The sequence below is a fragment of the Bos mutus genome, chromosome 19, assembly GCF_027580195.1.
Source record: "Bos mutus isolate GX-2022 chromosome 19, NWIPB_WYAK_1.1, whole genome shotgun sequence".
Lineage (NCBI taxonomy): Eukaryota > Metazoa > Chordata > Mammalia > Artiodactyla > Bovidae > Bos > Bos mutus.
The window spans coordinates 25,403,328-25,423,741 of record NC_091635.1 but is presented as its reverse complement, the minus strand read 5'-3'; the positions used below and the strand labels follow the sequence as shown (position 1 = coordinate 25,423,741).

General features: G+C 56.8%; 2 protein-coding genes across 3 annotated transcripts; both read right to left on the bottom strand.

The window, feature by feature from the left end:
* Nucleotides 1-1,061: 1,061 nt before the first annotated feature.
* Nucleotides 1,062-14,393, bottom strand: OSBPL7 (oxysterol binding protein like 7). Of its 2 annotated transcripts, XM_014478884.2 has the most exons (23): nt 12,779-14,393; nt 11,273-11,422; nt 11,033-11,158; nt 10,804-10,857; nt 10,083-10,196; nt 9,666-9,776; nt 9,460-9,577; nt 8,719-8,822; nt 8,298-8,390; nt 8,088-8,220; nt 7,917-8,011; nt 7,635-7,730; nt 6,858-6,995; nt 6,193-6,286; nt 5,291-5,523; nt 5,034-5,171; nt 4,231-4,294; nt 4,052-4,130; nt 3,023-3,167; nt 2,781-2,925; nt 2,568-2,694; nt 2,230-2,352; nt 1,062-2,048 (listed from the first exon to the last, which is right to left on the bottom strand). In XM_014478884.2, the coding sequence occupies exons 2-23, from the start codon at nt 11,345-11,347 to the stop codon at nt 1,940-1,942; spliced, it is 2,514 nt and encodes an 837-aa protein (XP_014334370.1). In that variant the 5' UTR covers nt 11,348-11,422; nt 12,779-14,393; the 3' UTR covers nt 1,062-1,939. The 2 variants fall into 2 exon arrangements, 1 of the variants encoding a protein (XP_014334370.1); XR_011467985.1 differs by lacking the exon at nt 1,062-2,048 and having other exon boundaries at nt 2,568-2,650.
* Nucleotides 14,394-14,544: 151 nt separating this feature from the next.
* Nucleotides 14,545-20,401, bottom strand: MRPL10 (mitochondrial ribosomal protein L10). The gene is made up of 5 exons (XM_005897970.3): nt 20,301-20,401; nt 18,154-18,323; nt 16,802-16,966; nt 16,404-16,548; nt 14,545-15,517 (listed from the first exon to the last, which is right to left on the bottom strand). Exons 1-5 carry the CDS (start codon nt 20,350-20,352, stop codon nt 15,261-15,263), a joined length of 789 nt encoding a protein of 262 aa, XP_005898032.1. The 5' UTR covers nt 20,353-20,401; the 3' UTR covers nt 14,545-15,260.
* Between the last annotated feature and the right edge of the window lie 13 nt (nt 20,402-20,414).

Sequence of the window (20,414 nt, the reverse complement as noted above, 5' to 3'; positions counted from 1 at the left end):
AAGGGCCGGGGAGGAAGACAGCACATCTTGTTTTAAAAAGATCCTGAATGTGTGCAGACTTTTTCTGGAATGGATTGAGGTTATTTCTGGTGCATGGTGTCAGGACAAACCTGTTCCTTTTAGCACCTTCTGTAAATAAACTGTGGAAATGTGGACCACACCCCTCCCAGGGGTGGTGGTGGGCGGGGTGGGGGTGGGGCTGGAGGCGCGGGAAGAAGAAAGGGACTAGCCCTGGAGGGGCTGTTTTAGCTCAGGGGACCCCTCTGTTCTTGCTGTTCTCCTGGGAAAGCATGACCTCCTCTTGGGACACCCCTTACACCAGAGCAGAGCCTGTGGGGACAGTGGGGTGGGCTGAGGGGCTAGGAGACCACTAATGAAATCAGGAGCCTGGACATACGTTCTCCTCTAAGACATAAAGGAAGCCAAATGAGGGAACAGAGTCTCTGAACAGAAAGGTGAAGCACTTGGTCAAGGTCGGAACAACTCTGGAGTAACAGGGCTAGGGTTTGGACCTGGAAGGTGGTGGGGGGTGGTGTGGAGAAATGCAGCTTGCCCTGTTCTCCCATCCCTCCCCTCCCCGCTCCTTTCCTTGAAAAGTCACCAAGGGAGTGAGAGGGTGAGCACAGACCTGACCAAGGATGCTGGGGGTGGGGGACAGGGACCACACAGGTTTCTGCCTGGTTGAAGAGTCTGGGTTTTCCCTGAGAAACTCAGAAGCAATGGATGTATTTGAAATTTCTCTTTTAAAATATCGGCCCGAAAGCCAGCATTAAAATGGAAGTGACTGGAGGCTCTGAAAGTGAAAGAAAGTGAAGTTGCTCAGTCGTGTCCGACTCTTTGTGACCCCATGGACTACAGCTCCAGGCTCCTCCGTCCATGGAATTCTCCAGGCAAGAATACTGGAGTGGGTTGCCATTTCCTTCTCCAGAGGATCTTCCCAACCGAGGGATTGAACCTGAGTCTCTTGTGCATCCTGCATTAGCAGGCAGGTTTTTTACCAGCTGAGCCTCAAGAAAAGCCTGAGCTTGAGCACACGTGTTTTTAAAGGAATGGTCACAGGCCAGAGTTTGAGACAGTCTTTATTGGAGCTTGGAATGTCATAGCAATTCACCTTTATCAGAGGCAGACTGGTAAGATGAGCAGCAACGGGAGCAGGACGTCCGGCCTACATGAGGAATCCTGCTCGCCCGCAAGCAGTACACAGGCACACAGACACACACACTTCTACAGAGACACGCACACGTGCTCGATCACTCCTGGTGGGTCAGAGGCCAGGTACCCTTCCTGCCCTGCCTGCTCTGGGGGGATCCGCTGAGCTGAGACTGAAGGAAGCCACTTGAGGACCAGGGACGAAGGAGCTGGCGGCTGCAGGCGTTTTGCGGTTTGGGAGAAGGGGATCCGGGAGGATGGGAGAGACTGCCAGGGCCAAGCAAAGGGAGCCCCCCTGGGCCAGGGCATGGAGAGAAGATGCTAGAGATGGGGCATGGGAGGGACAGGGGTGGGAGAAAAGGCCATCCCCTCTCCTTCACTCAGTCCAACCACACAGCCTCACAGCAGGGGCCAGAGTCCTGGGCCGAGGAAGCCTGGGGAGCATCAAGGGGTCCCCTGTGTCCTAGGAAGGCACTGAAATGGGGAAGATCTTGAGGGCCTGGAGACTCCCCCAGGAACCCCAGGAGGGAAGGAAGGCGGATGGCAGAGCAAGGAGGGTCTTACATGCCGGTTGTCTGGGGGCAACAAGACTGGGGAATCCTGCTTCCCACCCCAAACAAGGGGTGGGAGATGGGCTGAGATGAAGCCCCTCTGGCCGGCAGAGGGGAGAGGGCCAGAGCCAGGGCTGCCCCTTCGGTCTCCAGGGCAGCGAGTGGGAGAGCCTGGCCCCGTCCATGTGTCCGTGGGGGCAGGAGGGAGGAACCGAGGCCTCCTGCCCCTGGGGCCTGGGCTACCAGAGCACGGCCCCGTCCAGGTTCCCGTAGCCCGGCTCGGCCCGCAGCCGCCAGTACGTGTTGTTAGTCACCCACCACTCCTTCCCGCTGCTGTCCGTCTGCCGCCTGGGAGGAAGGGGCCGGGGAAGGGGAGGGGTGAGCGTCCAGCACTGAGGCCGGTCCCGAGACGTTGCCTCACACCATGGGCCCCACTCAAAGCAGCAAGGGACTAGTGGGGAGGGGGCGGCCCTGAGTTCAGAGAAAGGCGGAGCAGCAAGGGGTGGTGGTCGAGGGGGCACGGGGGCACCTGAAGAAGCGCGCCTGGTGGACAATGTTGTTCTCCTCCATCACTTTGCGCCTGTCTCGCTGAAGCTGCTCGATCCTTCTCTTCTGGGCCTCGGCCGCCTGTATGTTCCCCTCCTCCAGGTACCTGGGCACCCAGACTGCCGTCAGTGGAACCGCCCCACCCTCAGGGGCCCCCAAATCAATCCAAGGCTTCTGTCCCTGCCCAGTTCTGCCCTCAGACAGGTCCCATCTCCCTGAGGCAACACCAAGAAGGAAGGATACAGTCCCTGGTCTGTGCACAAACCCCCATGGGGAGGGAGAAGCCCGGTGCTTCCAGAGTGGCTCCCACCTGGCACTGACCTCTGGTCTGGCCGGAGCCGCGTGTCCGTGGAAGGCAGGGACCGTTTCAGCTCTGCAGTCAGCTCATTCAGCTCCAAGGCAAACTGAGTGAAGCCGAAGTTTCGCTCATAGTTTGGGGGCATTGAGTCTAGGGGGAAGGCAGGGGGCTGGGGCAGGTGGACTGTGCGCAGCTGCCCTCACCCCTGCCCAGCCCGCCCCAAGCACCCCACTTACTGGGCTTCCAGATGCACTGACCGCCCGGCGGGGGTCCACGGTACAGCCCCTCATGCCACTTTCCAAAGAGTCGGTGGAGGACACGGCCACTCCGGCTGAACACAGCCCCCTGTACCTCGTGGACGTTGGAGCTCCAGTACTTGGCCTGGCGTGGGGGTGGGGCAGGGGGCTTAGGAAGCGGTCCCCTCCCCTCCTAGTGGAGGGGCTGCTGGGGCAGGGAGTGGGGGCAGGGGGCTGCCCACCTTGCAGAAGGTGAGCTTGCAGTGGCAGGAGCTGTCCTGCGTGTTTCGGATGAGCACCTCCCCGTAGTGCTCGATCCAGCGCTGGCCACTGAGGATGTTGTGAATGCAGGACGTCACCTTATTCCACTCAAAGTGGTCCCCAAACCTGAGAGAGAGAGCGCAGGGTGGGTGAGGGGCAGCTGGCTGGCCCTGGGGAACAAGTGCTACCCTGACCCGGGGAGTGTCTCTCTCATCCGAGCAGGTCACGTGGGTCTGGGGAAGGAACCCCGGCGTCCTGGTTCCAGCTCGTGGCCCTTCCATGAAGGATGACATATTTATTAAGTAGAGCAGCCTTCCCAGAGAGTACTCAACTAACACATCTCCATTTGCTGAGAAAGCTCCTAAATGCCTAAGTCATGGGAGTGAAAACATAGACAGTGTCCCTACTCTTGGATGCCGGGGACCACGGTGGGCTGATCATATACAACAGCCTGTTTACTATCCACTTCTGCTGGCTATTGCTTATTACTCTTATTTTATAGACGAGCAGACTCAAGTATTTTTGCTACTGCATAACTGTTAAGTGGCAGAACTAAGACTCCCACCCAGGACTGTTGACCCTGAAGCCCAGGGTCTCCTGCACCCCTTGTACTGGCCTCTGATTACAGTTCCCCATCTGTAAGATGAGCTAGGTGCGGGTGCTTCAAATACAGTTTGTGACTCGTCCTAAAACTACTTTAGATTTCTGTGTGTATGTGTGTGTGTGTGTGTGTGTGTGTGTGTGTGTTATAGTACCCTGGCTTCAAGTCTCAGATGCATTCCTTACTGTGAGTCATGGTCAAAAATTGTGAAAGCCTCTTGGTCAGATGGCCTTGATGAGCCCTTCCAGCTCTAAGACTTTCCCCTTTCTTTACTGACAACTGCTGTAAACATGGCTGTAGAGTGTCCAGACACTGCCCTACCCCGAGCAGCTTCAGGATACCTCCCCATCCCAGCCCGGAGCATGGCCTGTGGGCTGGGCCCGGCTGCCCAGCACTTAGGAACACTCACCTGGGCAGGCTCACGTTGACTGTCCCAACAGGCACAATCTCCAGGGATTTGCCCCAGAACTTGTTCTTCCACTTCATGTCTGGAGTTGGGTTGGGGAAGGAAAAGCAACAGCAGAGGTAAGACCAGAGGGTGTTCCAGCCCCTCCCCATCTGCCCTTCACTCCCGGCTCCAACTTTCACCTTGCCAGAAGATGAAGTTCTCAGATTCTGCATGGCACGCTGAGATGGGGGGGTGATGGGAGACCTTGAGGAGCAAAGAAGTTATCTGGAGGCTGCTCCTGAGGACCGTGGGGTCCTGCTCCTGACCCCAGGCCCCCAACACCCCTCACTTCCACCCCAGTTCCCCTGTGAACCAGAAGACCAGCTAGTTCCAGGTCTCTTGTCCCTGTCATCCTTGGCCACCACCCAAATTCCACCATCCTCTCCTTTCCCACAAGCCCCAACTTTCTCCCTTCTCGCTCACTCCCCTCCAGGGCTCTCCTTGCCTCTCCCCATCCCCTGGCGCCCACCACTGCCTGAGTGTTCCCTACAAAGTGCAATTCTAAGAATGTCGCTCTACTGCTTAAAACCCTCCCATGACTTCCCGTGACCTTCAGGATTTAAAAGCCAACCAATTAACTGTTCCTTATATTCACCCACAGGGCTTCTCAAGGTTTGGTCCTGCCTTGTCTTCCAGCCTGGTCTCTAACTCTTTCCAAAGGTGCTCCATCCATCCCTTTACACTGCCTGGAACAGCCTGGTCTCCCACCTCCTTGCACACTTGGCCACCTCCAATCCACCCTTCAAGACTGAGCTCAAGAATAACCTTCTATGAGCTTCCTTGACCCAGAACACGATGCAGGTATTTCAAGGAGTGGGGACCTCCTTTCCTGACTGCCCATCTGCAGGGTGTTCTCACCCCTGCCCTGGCCCCCTGAAGCCTGGATCCTCCCTGGCCTCATCCACACAGCTCCCCCGCCAGCCCGCTTCTTCCTGGCCTGCACCTGCTCACTGATGAAGCGGAAGCCTCGGTCAGGGCGCTCACACTCATAGGTCTCCCCCAGGACAGGGTTGAAGGGCTTGCAGCCCGCCCGGTGGTACGTGGAGGAGTAGGCAGACACCGCGAAGGCTGCAATGTACACCTAAAGGGGGCGGAGCACCAGGGGATCAACGGAGATGCTACCCCACGGCCACCTCACCCGGGCGAGGATGGGGCTGGGAGACGCATCGTGGGAGGTGGCAGCCGCCGGGGCCGGCGTACCATGCGCTCGCAGGGGTCGGCGGTGCGGCTGGCCCGGTCTAGGAGGCTGCTGTACTCCAGCTCCTCACAGAGCCGCTGCAGGGTGTTGAGCGGCTCGTTGAGCTGCACTGGCATCGACACCTTGGACAGGTCCTTGCCAATGTTGTTCCGCAGGATGTTCCACAAGCTCACGTCAGTGCCGGGCCCGCTGGCAGCTGGCAGGCATCGGCGGCGGGGCGGCCCCACGGCTGCTCCTGGAACACAACTCGCCTGTCCCTCTCCGCTGCACACCACTTCAGGGCCCCTCCTAAGCTCCTGCAGCGCCCCGAGGTGTGCTCACTCCCAGGCTTCAGGCTCGACTCACTACAAGGAGCCGGGGCAGGTGGCAGGGGGCTAACTCTTGAGGAGCTCCCGGGGATTTAGGTGGGCACAGGGCTAAGAACCAGAGGACGCTTCCCACTGTTGGAAACGGAAACCCTGCACCCCAGAACCCCTTCCTGAGTCCCATCCTTGGCTTCCACTCCCTTTCACAAACACAGAAACCAAGGTCAGGATGCAGGTTATCCAGCCCATCGTACAGACAAGCAAATGGGCGCCTGGGAGTAAAATGACACTACAAAGCCAGGCTGCTATAATAAAAGGTGGCAAAGTGGGCTCTTCTGCCTCACGGAGGCCCACGTGAGCCTCCTCAGAAGCCCAGTGTGGAGGCCGGCCCCAAGCTGAGCCAGCCCCACCCTGCAGAGCCACCGCTGGAACCCAGGTCATAGCTGAGCCTTCCTCACTTCCAGAGTCACCCTGGAGTCAACGTCCAAAGCCATCAGCCCACCAGTCCTACAAGGGACGACTTCCCAAGGGGCCTGGGCCCGGCACGCTCCTTTTCCGGGCCCACCTCCAGCCCTCCCTCCTGCTCGCCAGGTGGGTACCTTTCTGACAGCGCTCGGCTCCCCGGAGATCCAGCACCTCCTCGGACAGGCTGGTGGTGACTTCACTGGTGCACGATTCCTCCTCCTCCGAGCCCTGGGCCGGGACAGATGACAGGCCGGGCAGACTAGGCCTCCCCGGGCAGCTGGGCAGTACCCAGGGCCTGGCGAGAATCTGCCCAGCTAGCCCTTTGGTGGGAAGGGGAAGAGAACATATTTGGGGGGTCTGAACCCTAAGACACTGCCCCAGGAGGCCTGGTGTCATGGTGTGCCCTGCCACCTTGGGAGGGAGAGGGCCCCCATCTCAGGGACCTGGTGGACATGAAGGGAGGGAAGTAAGGGATTCCTGGGGTCCAGGGTTGGGAAGGCAAGGGTCAAGGGAGTGCAGAGGCTGAAATGGGGTCACAGAAAGATGACTGGGGGTACAGCTGAGGCAGCAGTTTCAGGAGAACCCATGAAGATAGAGCACATCAAACTGGAAGAGGGGTCCTTAGCAGAGATTTCCAAGCAGGGCCACACAAACCCAGCAGGTCTGGCCATGTTCCCAGAGAGAGCGGCTGAGCTGATTAGAAAGGACTTGGGGATCTACTGACTCTAGTCTCCCGGAACCCCAGCCCTCTATTCCCAGGGTCCCTCCCCTCTCACAGGCAACTTCCCCCTTCCCTCACCTCATTCTCAGAAGAGCTGGCAGAGAGGAGAACCTCACAGGCATCAAAGAACTCTGTGTGGGAGTCAGCAAGGGATAGGACGCTGCTCTGGGACAGCTGGGGGGTCAGCTCTCGCCCCTTCATGTACAGAGCTTCTTGCTGTTGGGAGCAAGACTGGTGTCGGCCTGAGGCCCAGCCAGGAGAGTCAGGCCAAGCTCCCCTGGCCTGACAGTTCCCTCGAGAGGAAGTGTGACTGGGGACTTTTACTGTCTGAGTCGTGCAGAGCAGGAGGAGATGTGGAGGGGAGTGAGCATCATGGGGTACGAGGCCTGGGGAAAGGTCCCGGCCTGGGAGTAAAGAGACACAGGTTCCACAATAACTGCCTGCACTTCCCGGCACTGGCTCTGAGCCCAGCTCTACGCCCTTGGCATGTGTCAACTCAGTCCCGACACTCACTCTGCAAGGTAGGTGCCATTATAACCCCCACTCTGTACATTAAGAGACTCAGGGTCACGAGGCCGGCATGCAGTACAGCCAAATTCAAACCCATATAGTACAGGAGCCTGGGCCCATCATTAGATCCATTAAGGCTCAGTTTCCTTATCTGTAAACTTGAGGGTAAGAATCGACTTCCTCACGAGGTCCTGACTTAAAAGCGCTCTACACATTATTAAGAAATGATCTGGATACGGCTGCTGCCTGTGTTCTGCAAAAGGGGCTGGAGTTTCAGGTCTGAAAGAGAACCCTGCCTTCACTCCTGCTGAGAAAGGAGGGCCCCACCGTCCACCCAGCTCCCACCTCCTCGGGATTGAGGGAGCTGAAGGAGTCTGCAGTGGTGTCGGAGGAGATGGACAACGAGTGGAGGCGCCTCGGGCCGGCTGAAGTCTCAGAGACCTGCGGGGAGAGAGTGAGGGAGCCAGTACAGGATGGGGATAGGGGAAGCCCCCCCCACACACACTGAAGGTCTGTCAGGCAGGGCCTGCCTCAACCAACCCCCTTCCTGGTCCAGCCCTGCGACCACCCCCAGGCCTGCCATCTTCAGGCCGCTCCTCCCACTGACCACCCCATCCCCAGGCTCACCCCCAGCCTGGATGGCTCCGAACCCGGGTGCAGGTCCCTCAGTCGGTCCCGTTCAGCAGTGAGGGCGGCCAGGACGCTGCTGAGCGAGCTGTGCACTGTGGGGGCAGGGTCGGCCATCAGACTCCCTTCCTCTCTCTCCCCCTCCCCCAACCTGCTCCAGCTCACACTCACCCTTCTGGGCCAGGGCCCAGAAGCTGCGCTGCAGGTGGGCATAGTCTGGGGGCGGCAGCCCTCGGGGGCCCGAGGGGTCTCGGGACTCCAGGTAGCGAGACAGGTTAGGAACTGAGCCATGGAGACGACCCACCTGTGGGTGAAGGGGAAGGGTGGAAGGGCCCAGCCTCCTTCAGTGCCTCCCACCCAGCGTCTCAGGGACCACCTCACCCGCCCGATGGTGTCGTCCTTGGCAAAGCTCTGTGTGCACCACATGCGGCTGGTCCGCTTCCCCTTCTTGGGTCTCTCCGTCGTCACCGAGGCCTGGCAAGTTGAGGTGGGTGAGTTTCGGTCTCAGGGTGGAGAAGACCCCCGAAGCCAAGAGAGAGGTGGACGGCCAAGGAGGAGGAAGCAGAAGACCGACAGCCTGGCAGCTGCCTGGGCACAGGGGGAAGGGGTCGCTCCAAAGGGGCAGAGAGACAGCCCGGAGGCAGTCTGGACACAGTGGGGAGGGGCAACTGGGAGACGGTGGCTCTCCAGTAAGTGGCAGCATGTAAGGGGGCCAGGGGACCTGTCTGGGGAGGTGATGGAGATGAATGCGGCAGGAGGGGAGAGAGCCCGGGGCGGGCCCCTGTCTCCGTCTGGACCTCACCTGGTGCGTGGGGATGACAGGGGCTGAGGGAATCCGGTGCAGGGACTCCAGGCTCTGGAGGAGTCTGTGTAGTTCCTGGAGCTTGCCCTGACACTCCGAGAGTTCTGTGGGAAGGATGGATGAGGAAGGCCCTCTCCCAATACTGGCCAGCTCCCCTCCCTCCTCCAAAGACTTCACCAGCAGCCTGGGGAGCCCCAACACTGCCTCCCTCTCCCACTCACGAGCCCACGGCCGCTCCAGGCTACCACTCTCTGGTTTGGCCTCCAGGGAGCACCCGCACCCCCTCTGCACTCTGTCCCCAGACCACACTTCGCCTCCGCTGCCTCCACACAGGCCAGGCGGCCCTCACCCTCGCTCTCCTGACTCCGTCTGCATTTCCCTCTCCCAGGCCAACATCAGAGCCCCCAACTCTAGGAACCTGATGCCAGAACACACCCCTTCCCTGGCACTCCTCCTCAGGCCCCCTCCCTGTGTTGGCACCCAGGATCTTCTTTGTCAGGAGTCCCAGCCCTGTGTCCAGCTCTATGTGCTTAGAGCAAGAGCCCCACCATCTCTGTGAGCCTGAGGCTCTGGGGGTAGGGCCCAGGAGACCTGATCAGCCTAGAGGCAGAGGCTGTCGCCCCCACTAGACGGGAGCTCCCAGAGCAGGAAAAGAGGTCACACTTTCTCCTCCTTGTGACTGCTGATGCCACCGAGACACAAGAGCATGGGCCCTCCCCATGCAGGCCAGGGGTCCCTCACCGTGAGAGCAGCGGTCCAGCCCATCACTGTCCCTCAGCCAGGAAGACACCTTCTCCCGAGGTCCAACCCCTGGCAGAGCCGAGGCACTACCCGATACCGGAGGCTGGGCACCGGTAACCTGTGGGGCGAGTCAAAGGTCAAGAAGGCAGCTCCTCTTTGAATCTCAATCCTCACGTGAGCGGGTCCTGCCCTGGGGCCCATCTTACCTTCCAGTGGGCGGTGCTGGGCAGCAAGCTTCGGGGCACATCCAGGTGCTGGGCTGAGCGGTGGGCACGCAGCTGGGCCACCCAGCTCTGGAACAGGTCCTGGGACTTGATCTGCAGAGGTGATGGAGAACGAGAGGGACGCATGAAGGGAAGGATTGCTTTCTAGGGGCAAGAAGTTGGGGTTCTGGTCCCCAGGCAGGCAGGATCTCTCCCTACAGCACACAGATGGTGCAAAGGCCCCTCTCTGTGCCTGATCACATAAGAACCAACAGGGCCAGTTTGCCGTTGGCTCTTGTACATGGTGGGAACTCCCCTCTGGTCAAACTCAGACGGCCCCTCGGCCCCTGCCCCTATCTCCTGCGTGACCCAGTGCCTCTGCCAGGGGGCAAGCCACCCCCTGCCTCCCACGGACGTCACCTTGAGGTGGTAGATGTTGTCTTCAGTGTCAAGGTCAATGCGCTGGGCCTTTTTGTTGATGGACATGACCGACAGTCGGACATCAATGGAGCCATGGAGCTTCCCCTTGGTGATCTGGGATGGAGAGACCAAAGAGGGAAAGGGACGTGAGTTGAGGCCACCGGGCCAACTCAAGGCCACCATCCCCTTGAGGTCATGCTAGGTTCGAAGGTCAGGCAGCAGGTTCACCTTCAGGCTCAAGTGACAGTGTCAGCAGGACATGTCAGTCGTCCTCCCGTGCACTGGCCAGCCTGCTACATCATGTCACAACCAGAGCTCCAGGGAGTCACAGGGCGAGGAACACTTCCCACCCTCGGGAGTCTGCAGGCAGGGCTGAGGACAATGAACCTCCTGCAGAGCCCAGGTGTCTAGGCCTTTAGTTTCTCGTTCTTGCCTGAGCACGGTACGAGGACAAGGATGATAAAGCCCCTCGGTCTTGGGCACTAATCTGAGCCTGGCACTGTCCCAAGAGCCCTCACCCAACAAAGACTCTACAAGTGGGTGATCACCCTCTCTCCACCTTAGGGGTGAGGAGTTGAGACCCAGGGAAGAAACCTGCCCAAGACCCCACGCCCAGAAAACGGCACACCTGGGATTTGGGCCTTGCTCTAGGGGATTCCAGAAGCCCCCTGCCTGCCCAGGGCCCCCTCCTCTCACACCCACAGCCGAGGCCCCAACTCACATCTTGCCGAGTTGTCGCGTAGTGAAGAATCCCATCCTCGAGCACGAAGTATCTCTGTGAGGATGCCCAGAGGGAACAGGACCGGGGTGGGGGGCACGGAGAGGAAAGGGTGTGGGGAGAGCAACCACACGGAAGTCTCTCCTCACACACAGACAGCCTGCGCTGCCCAGCGGCCCCACATCCCTTCTGGCCCCTGCATCTGGCCCCTCCCTCTGCCCTGCCACCCTACCTTGTGCCAGCCCTTCAGAGGCCACTTCCTCTTCTTGAGCAGGTGGCCTTCCTGCCTCTCGGGCATGATACCCTCTGCCCCCAGCCGGCCTCGAGGCTCCTCCACCACCTCCCACAGCTCGCTGGCCTGCAGTCCAGGACAAAGGACGAGGGGGCGGGGAGCGGTGAGGCCACCACATCTGTCTGTCCCCTGAGGGCCAGCCCCCCGGCCTCCGCCCCCACCCGCTTCCCACCCTCAGACCTGCTGGGCACCGCTGGGCTTTGCAGACTGAGTGCTCTCGGCCAGGGAGGGAGGGTCCCAGTCTTGGAAGTCCATGGGGAAGTGAGTGGCCACTCCCTGCTGAGGACGGAGAGCAAAAGGGGAGGGACGTCACCTTGTCCTGAGGGGGCCCTGGAAGCAGAGAGAAATGCTGTTAGCACAGACTTGGCTGTCACCTTCCCCACCTCCACCCCCTCCTGCTCCCTCTGAGTCTTGAGAGCCCCAGCACATCTTCCGCTTACCTGCCAAGCCCATCCCGAGCCCATCCCCACTCTGGGCAGGTCTCCCTGCCCACACCCTCCGGCTGCGGCCACTACCCAGAGAGGCAGAGTGCGCAGCAGGCAGGCCGGTGCCAAGAGAAAACCTTGAAAAGTCCGCCCCGCCCCACCTTAGGCACACACATTCTCTGGCTCTTGGACACACTGGGTGCTTTCTCTGAAGGATTCCCTGGGGGTAATCAGAGGTGAGCCGGGCAGTGAAGGAAGAGCCTCCAAAATAGGGCAGAGGGATTCAGGGACTGGGCAGGCGAGATCTCACCCCAGCCCCTCTTCCTCGGGATCCCGACCCCACCACCACCACCACAGAAGTGCAGGTGCCCCTGCCATCAACCTTTTACAGAGCACCCCCCAACCCTTGACCCCAGCTCCACACAGAGCTCCCCAGCTGCCTGACCAACTGACCTCCATATCTTCTACTTCACGGGCTCCCATTGTTCTGCCTGGAGAGACTGAGCCCTGAGACAGCTCCCATTTTCCCCTGGGCCCCCCATCAATCATCCTCTCAGGATGCCCACTTCGGACCCTCGGTCCACCGCGCGCCCCGCCCCCCCACAACCTCCTTTTTTCCATCCCAGTCCTTGGGGCTCCTGAGAAACCCCATCCACCTGGAGAGAGCTGGGGACAGGCTGATGGAGACGCATGCTGAGGTCCACACTGGTCCCTCAGCCGTGCCCACAGGCGCCCTGGGCACCAGTCTTGGCCATCCTGACTCCACGGGGAGATCAATAACGCATGAGACTCCATGTGTGAGAGATGGGGGAGGGGACTGGAGGGGCAAGGTTGGCCTGAGGCTGGGGAAACAGCTCACATCTTCCGATGGAGCTAGCAAGCACCTGAGGAGCTGAGGTCAGGCGGGACAGGGATGTGGGGGGTGCGGGTGGTGGGAAGGCCAGGGCAGAGGGGTCCATGCTACGCTACGAGCGGCTGATCTGGGGGAAACTCCTGCACTCTAGCCATTGGAAGTTACCAAAGTCTTCCAGTACTGGGACATCTCTGTACCCTCTTCCTGGCCCCACGGGATCCTGGCCCCTCACTCCTTGTGCGTGGAGGGGCAGACTCTGTTACAGAGGGCGCAGGTCGAGGTGAGCCAGGTGGCTGCCCTCTTTCCAGCTCCATTCCCGCCCTCATCTCCAGAGCAGTGACCCACCAGCTTCAGGTGGGAGGAAGCCCTCTCAGGGCATGTCAGCTGATGCCAGAGCAGCCTCCTTACCCCAGGGTCCATGGACGCCAGTGCTCCTTGGCCCGAGCACCGCTTCACCTCTGAGTCACGGTCTCCGAACCACCTGCTCCCTGCTCTCAGAGCTGAGCAGTGGCGGCAGCTGCAGCAGGAACCAGGAAGGAAGGAGACGTCGGAGCCTCCCCTCTAGCCGGATCTCCTCGCCTCCCCCTCCTCGGCCCCTCCTCCTGCCGAGCTCCAGGCGGCCGCTCAGCTCTGCCCCCCTGCTCCTGGGAGGACTCAGGGCTGAGCCGACTCCCCAGTGCCCAGGCTTGGGAGTGAGGACAGAGTCCCCTTTGGGCTCAGTTCCAGATAGATCACAGAGTACCGGGGAGTTGCTGGCCTCAAGCCAGCGGTCGTAAAGAATTTACTCATACCAGCATGGCCTTGACCCGTTAGTACCCAAGGCCGTTTCCTTGTTAACCCCTGCTTCTCATTTTACAACTGAAAATAGGTGGCTAGATTTGGAGCCAGCAGAGCTATCAGGTTGACAGGAAGGGAGGGATGCCCCAAGGGGACACAGTCGATGGTGCCAAGGGCACAGTCAGCAGGGCAGTCAAGGTAAGAGGGCCACAGTGAGGCTGTCACTGGGGTGATGCGCCGCCAGGTCAGGACATACGGGGGCTGGAAGCACCTAGGTGGTAGGACACCCCCACCCACCCCCGGCCTACCTGGATCAGGAGCAGGTCCAGGGCAGTAACAGGCTGGCTGGTAAAGGGCTAGCTCAGCCCCCCTCTCTGAGCACCTTTGCCCTTCTGCTAGAGTAGTGTGCAGCTGCTCAATTCTAATTAAAAACTTGCTCTTGCTGAAAAGTCTGGAATTTATTCAAATGGATGGGAACTGGACTGACAGCTAAGTGCAGTACAGCCCCTTTCTAGAAAGAAGTGGGTTTTGAACCGTGTGGCCTCAGGCACCGCCAGCGGGTGAAGGGTGCAGTCTGAGGTTCTTTGATTTCCAATGTGACGTGGGCCATTTTCCCATCCAGCTGTCTCCGCCTGGGTCTCGGCTTACCCTTCAGGGTCTTACATCTCTCAGAAAATGCGTACTGTGTGTTCCATTCAGAACCTCGGCGCCGTTCCTGCCACCCCAGGAGGGCACTGTTGGCACCTGGCAGGGCTCTGGAGCCAGGGAGAGCACTGGGCAGCACTGGCCAGACTAGCTCTAGCACCCAGGAGCCTCAAGGGCCTTTTAATTCACTTTATGTTGATTGAGCATCCCTGGGCGAAGGGCAGAGCTGGGCACGGTGGGAAGCTGGTCCTGGACCAGGGAAGGAAAAGCTGCCGCAGATCGCCACTGCCAGAGCAGCGTCTGCCCAGGACTGAGGAAGCTGAGGCACTGCTCCAAGTCCCAGAAATGAGCCACGGCCACCTCCGTGCATCGCCCGTGTCCACCCGGAACGCGCTCCCATCAAGGACAAGGGCGGGCTCCAAGTTAAACATCCTCCATGAGAAACTTTCAGTTCCCTGAGACCTGGATGAGGACTCCTACTAAGAGCCTTCAGACCCCATCATTGAAACAGAATCCTGGTTTCCTCCCCATCAGCTCTTTTGTTTTGAACCACCTGAGACACGTCAGCTACTTGGTAAAGCGGGCGGCTACCTTCAAAAAGACAAGCGTGTAAGCAGTGTCATTTGAGGGAGCAGGTACAGGCAAGTGGCAGGCTTGGACACGGGAGGAGGGAGATGTTCTAGGAAGGGAGGTGAGTCAGAGATGACCTTGGGAATATGTCTACAGGGAGGATAAGCTTATAAACAGCAAAGCACAGTTAAGAAAAATGTATTTCACTTTATCATAAAGCAGTGCTCCCAACTTTCCCATGACACGACACACCCCGAGGGCACAGAATGAACACTCAAAGCACTCTTGGGGCCCTAATGAGAAAGCTCTAGTGTAGAAAACCAGGGGAGCATCCTCACAGCTGAAAAGCACCTGGTTCAGTCCCTGTGCTGCCTCTTACTAACAGCATGGCCTTTCACAGGCCATTTGACTTCTTTTCCCCACAGTCTTCCTGTCTGTGAAATCGGGATAATTATGTGAGAAATCAAGGAACTAGCACATGTAAAGTGGTTAGCAGTGGGCCTGGCACAGCAGGCTCTCAACAGATGCCATTCTCAGCACAATTACCTACTCAGCTGAGCTATTCTGGCACGTAGGAGCCACAAGGGGCTAGGCTGGGAGGCGTGTGCAGCGAGGCACAGTGAAAACAGAAGGCAGGGCTTCTCCGCCTTGGACCTGGAAAACGGACAGAGATGGCTCCTATCAGGTCCCAAGTTAGGAAAACTAGAAACAAAGATAGTGATTACAAGCCTCTGTTGTGAAATGAAATTCCCCTACATCTCTGGGTGGCCATGTACTGAAAGAGATCATTGTCAGTAAACGCCAGGTAACACCACCACTCCCCACCCTAAGTTCCCCATGTCTCCAACAGCCAACAGGGCAGAATGTATTTATGGGCAGGCTGGGTACAGGAGGCTGGCTACGAGTCCTGAACAGGGTTGGGAGGATCCGGCTGCGTGCTGGCTGGCACGACGGGGTCCCCCTCGTGCTGTTGTCTGGCATACTGATCCAGCAGGGCAGTCAGCTGGAGCGGGTGGTGCTGCAGCAGGGAGTGGGTCCGGGCTGTGAGGAGGGTGAGCCCTCCTACCAGCTCCCCCTGTGCCAGGGCCAGGCTAGGGAGCTTGGAGTAGTTGATGAAGCCCTGCCTGCTGAGGATGGTGTCATCAATGCAGCCACCTAGAGGAACACAGGATCAGCGAGGCTCCCACACAGGAGTTTCCTCTTCAAAGACAACGGTTCCACCCTAGGAATCTGCTCTCACCACCCTTTTCTACCTCCCAGCCTTCCCCCAGGTCCAGTCCCTCCCTGTGTCCCACCCCACTCCCAGTGTTTCAGATCAGTCCCCTCCTCTCCTTCCTAACTCTTCCTGGAAAACCCTTCCGTGTATTATGTAACCCCCACAACATCAGTGTTTCCTCCTAAACTTCCTTGAAGAACCATGGAGTGCATGTTGATGGAGGCGGGGGCGGGGGCGGAATTTGTATCATCTGTATTATATACACAGATTCCTGCCCCACCAACAGATAACTATGAAATCAGAATTCTCCAGAAGAAGCACCTCCAGGGTTTCTCAGCGTCAGAGGAATCCTGTCCCTCAGCACCCTTCCCTTGGCCTGTTTAAGCATATTCATCTGTGTGGGTTTCAACACCCACTACCCCCTTACTGGACTTCCCTGGTGGCTCAGTGGTAAAGAATCCACCTACTAATGCAGGAGACCTGGGTTCAGCCCCTGGGTCTGGAAGATCCCCCGGAGGAGGAAATGGCAACCCACTCCAGTGTTCTTGCCTGGGAATTCCCATAGACAGAGGAGCCTGGTGGGCTATACTCCTTAAGGTCGCAAAATAGTCAGACACGACTTAGTAACTATAAACAACAAAACACCCCTGACTAGACTCAAGGTGTCTGAACTTCCCCTCCCCAGAGTGACACAGGCAGGCCCCATTGTGAGGAGGGGTCCCCTCCAAGCATGGCCACACTTTTACCCACACGAGCCTTGAAGGTGACACTAGGCTGCTGGAGCACCCACTTCCACTTCAGCCCCACCCCCAACTGGCTGCTCACCCAGCAGCGGCAGGAAAGGCACACTCTTCAAGATTCGCACCATCTCCTTGACCTTGGGTTCTTCACTGACCAGCAGCAAGTTGTGCCCCACGAAAAGGGGCAGCAAGTTTTGGTATTTGGAATCCTCCAGGAAGGGCTTTAGGATCTGGACCGGCAGGAGAGAAGGGCTTACTGGGGTTGAGTAGGAGGAAGAGTCACCCACCTTGGTCACAGGCCACACCAGGCTGTGGGCTCAAGCTAATGAAGGTCTCCTCAAGCCCTAACACAGTTCAGGGCCCGGACTAGAGAGCTGCCATGGAAGGGAGCTGGGAATGCCACTTCTTGGGAGAGATGCTGTGGTCTGACATGGGGGTGGAGCGGGTGGGGAACAAGGCGGGGAATGAGGGTCCACTCCCTACCTGGTTGGGGAAGACCTTCATCAGGATCTTGTGCTTCCGCAGCTGGTGCCGCATGAGAAGCTTGTCCTCCGCGCTCATAGCCACGTTCTGGCAGACAGCTATCATTCGGTTGTCTCGGAAAACTGCGGCTATCTCCCGACGGAGGAGCCGGATGAGGCCTGTCTCCTGAGGTCAAGAAGGGAGGACCAAGGGGACATAAGCTGCCCCTTCTAGTACTCCTTACTCCCTCAGGGATGGGTGCCAGAGCTCCCAGTGATGCCCAAGTGAAGATTAGGGCACAGGAAGGAGAACCGGGCCCCTGACTCTCAGAAACATGTTCTCTCACTCCACCCTTTCATTTCCATCTGATAACTACAGGCTTCAGAGCAGCATTTTTATTATTTTAAAATTTTATACTATCATCTTTTTATGGCGCCATGCGGCTTGTGGGATCTTAGTGCCCCGACCAAGGACTGAACTCAAGCCTTTGGCAGTTAAAGAGCAGAGTTCTAACCACCGGACTGCCAGGAAATCCCCTGGAACAGCATTCTTCCCCTCAAACATTAAACTTTTTATGTTGTATTGGAGTGCAGCTGATTAACACTGTTGAGGTAGTTTCAGATGAAAAGCCAAGAGACTCACCCGTACATATATATGTGGCCACTCTTCCCCAAACCCCTCTTCCATCCAGGCTGGCACATAACATTGAACAGAGTTCCATGTGCCTAGAGCAGTGTTTTTAACACCTGAGAACACTCAGTCCCTTTGAAATGGACAACAGTCTGACCCAGCTCATGTTATTTTGATAATAATATTGTCAAAATTACTTAATTAGCCCTCTGAGACTGTACTCATGTTGAATTCTTTTATCAATTTAAAGACAAGATTACTCTTTTACAGTGTTGATTCAAAATTGAGGTATTTTCACAGAACAAGACTTCATTTTCTCAAGACAGTGTTTCTCAAAGTTGAGAACTTGGGGAGTTGAAAACCACCATCAAGTTAACAATACTCCACTGATCTTTCTGCCCTCTTTCAAGGACCAAAAACTTTGTATTGTTCCTCTAAGAAAACCTGGGAGCTTCAAGATCAGTGGGATGTTCTCTCTTCCCCTCACCTATGTGGAGAGTTTCAATCACACATTTTTGGAGACAAGAGTGAAGGAAACCCACACCTGTACAATCCACGGAGTCCAAGAGGCCAACAGAGAATCAAAGGCAGATTTCATTTTAAAGGATCTGAACTCTGGGATCAAAGTGGGGAAGTAACAATGTAGATGACAATGTCGTGGAGTGCTACTTCATTATGGCCACAGAGACAAGATCACTTTAATCCACCATCCCACCACCAGGCGACATGCCCAGCCTCCTCACCTCCTGCGGGGGGCTGGGAGGGGGCGGCAGGCATCTTGGGTTGACAACAGGTTTGGGGGCAATATACTCAGTCACAGCCATCAGCTTCTGCCGCTCAAAGTGCATCACACGACGGTGGCGAGTAACAGCCTTGGAGCCATAGCGGATAAACTGGTGGGTGGGCAGCCGGCCTGGGAGAAAAAAAGGGCCACGTGGTGAGATGTAGCCTCTTGGAAGCCTTAGTCTATCCCAGAGACAAAGAACCTTAGTCTGCTCCAGAGACAAAGAATCCAGCCTCTATGCACGGAGCTCACAAAGCTAGCCTTGGCATTGAGTGGAACAAGGAACTGTCTGCTGGAAAGCCTGAATCCGCAAACCTTTTCTTTTCTTTAATGGGTGACCTTAGCTCAGGTGCTTCATCCTGGAGGAACCCACTTCTCCAGCTCTTCTTTATGCACAGAGATGAGGAAAAACAGGAGCAAAGGAGAAAGTATTTCGAACACATTTTTAAAAGGAAAGAGTTGAACAAATTTTTCTTAAGTGACCAAACAAAAATGTTATGTTTGAGAGCCATCTCTGCCACTGTATCATGGAAGCAGCCAGTCACCATGTAAACAAACAGATGCAGCCTGTTTCTAATACAACTAACTATGGAGAAAAGACCAGCCCTGCCACAATTTGCCAACTTTAAGCCAGTGGCTCTCAAAGTATGCACTACCACCAACTCCCAACCCAACATCAGCATCACCCAGAACTTGTAAGAAATACAACTTCTCAGGCCCTGTCCTAGATCTCCTGAGTCAGTAGCTCTGAAGAGGAGCCCAGCGAACAGTGTGTTAACAAGCCCTCCAGGTGATACTGATGAGGAGTCAGTAGCTCTGAAGAGGAGCCCAGCGAACAGTGTGTTAACAAGCCCTCCAGGTGATACTGATGAGGGCTGAAGTTTGAGAATCACTGCTCTAAGCACTACTCCTTCCCCCAGGATTTGAAGCAGGAGGGAAAAGTTATACTGTTCTCACATCTCCCCCCAAACAAGTTTTTCTCCTCTCTACTTTCCTTCTTTACAGGCATTGCTGCAGAGCACCCCTCAGAAGACAAGGGAGACACTCGAGATACCAAGGCCAAAGAAACCCCTTCATTCTCAACAAAAGGACTCAGGTTACAGCTTCCCATTTTCAGCCCTCCCCAAGCCTAGGATGGGATCTCAGGGAAAGTTTCAGTCAGAAGGTGGCTCTAATAATCAGAGAGCATGGAGATTTTGCTGAAGTGAGAGGTTTTCTTGCTAGTGGCCACAAATCCTAACTGTTGAGAGCACAAGCTCTGTATCAGATGGAACCAAATTTTTGCAGTTTTAGTGAGATAGAATTGACACACATGGAGCCCATTTCCAATCTTTCTTCTGCCACTTACTGGCTGTGACCTTGACCATTCAAGGAGTTTCTTCACCTGTAAAGAGGGGAAGAGAATGCCTTCTTCATAGGATGCTTTATGGTTTAAATGAAATACATGTACTTATCACTGCGCCTGGTCTATATAAGGTACTCAAAATCATTCATTAAACAAATATCTACAGCATGCTTACTAATGTCAAGCACCATGCCACCTGCTGGCTATGCTGAATGAATACGGTTCTGCCTTGATGGAGTTTAAAGTCTAATAGAGAAGACAAACAAATGCAAAAGTACAGTGTGTGAAGAGGCGAAGGGGTCAATAAACAGGGTGACAGATAGACTTAACAGGGGAGACCTTTGCAGAGGGTGGCTACGGAAGGCCTGAGATCTTAATTTCTGGAGGCAGAAAAAAACTGGGTAATGGGTTTAAACCCTAAACAAGGCAGGGGGACTAGGGGATAGAGAATAAGTACTGTGGTTGTCCCCGAGGCTTCTGCTGTGTTGCTGTTATTACTAGAATCTGGAATCACAGGAAATTAGATCAGGCCAGAGATCTTCATAGGATGCTTTAAGGTTTAAGCGAAGTAATACATGTAAAGTACTTATCACTGTGCCTGGTCTATATAAGGTACTCAAAAATCACTCATTAAACTAATATCTACAGTCATCGAGAGCTGTCTGGGATCAGAACTTTGGGGAAATGACCAGCAGCAGAGGAGGGAGACGAATAGAGAGCATCGGCCAGAACGCGCCGCGAAGACGTGGGCCGCTCCTTACCCGCCTGGGGTAGGAGACCCCCTCGCAACATCCCAGCCACGGCCGCAGCCATCGCCACCGGAAGAAGGACCGGGAGACGACCGCGACGGAAAGAGCTAAGGATTGTGGGTAGTC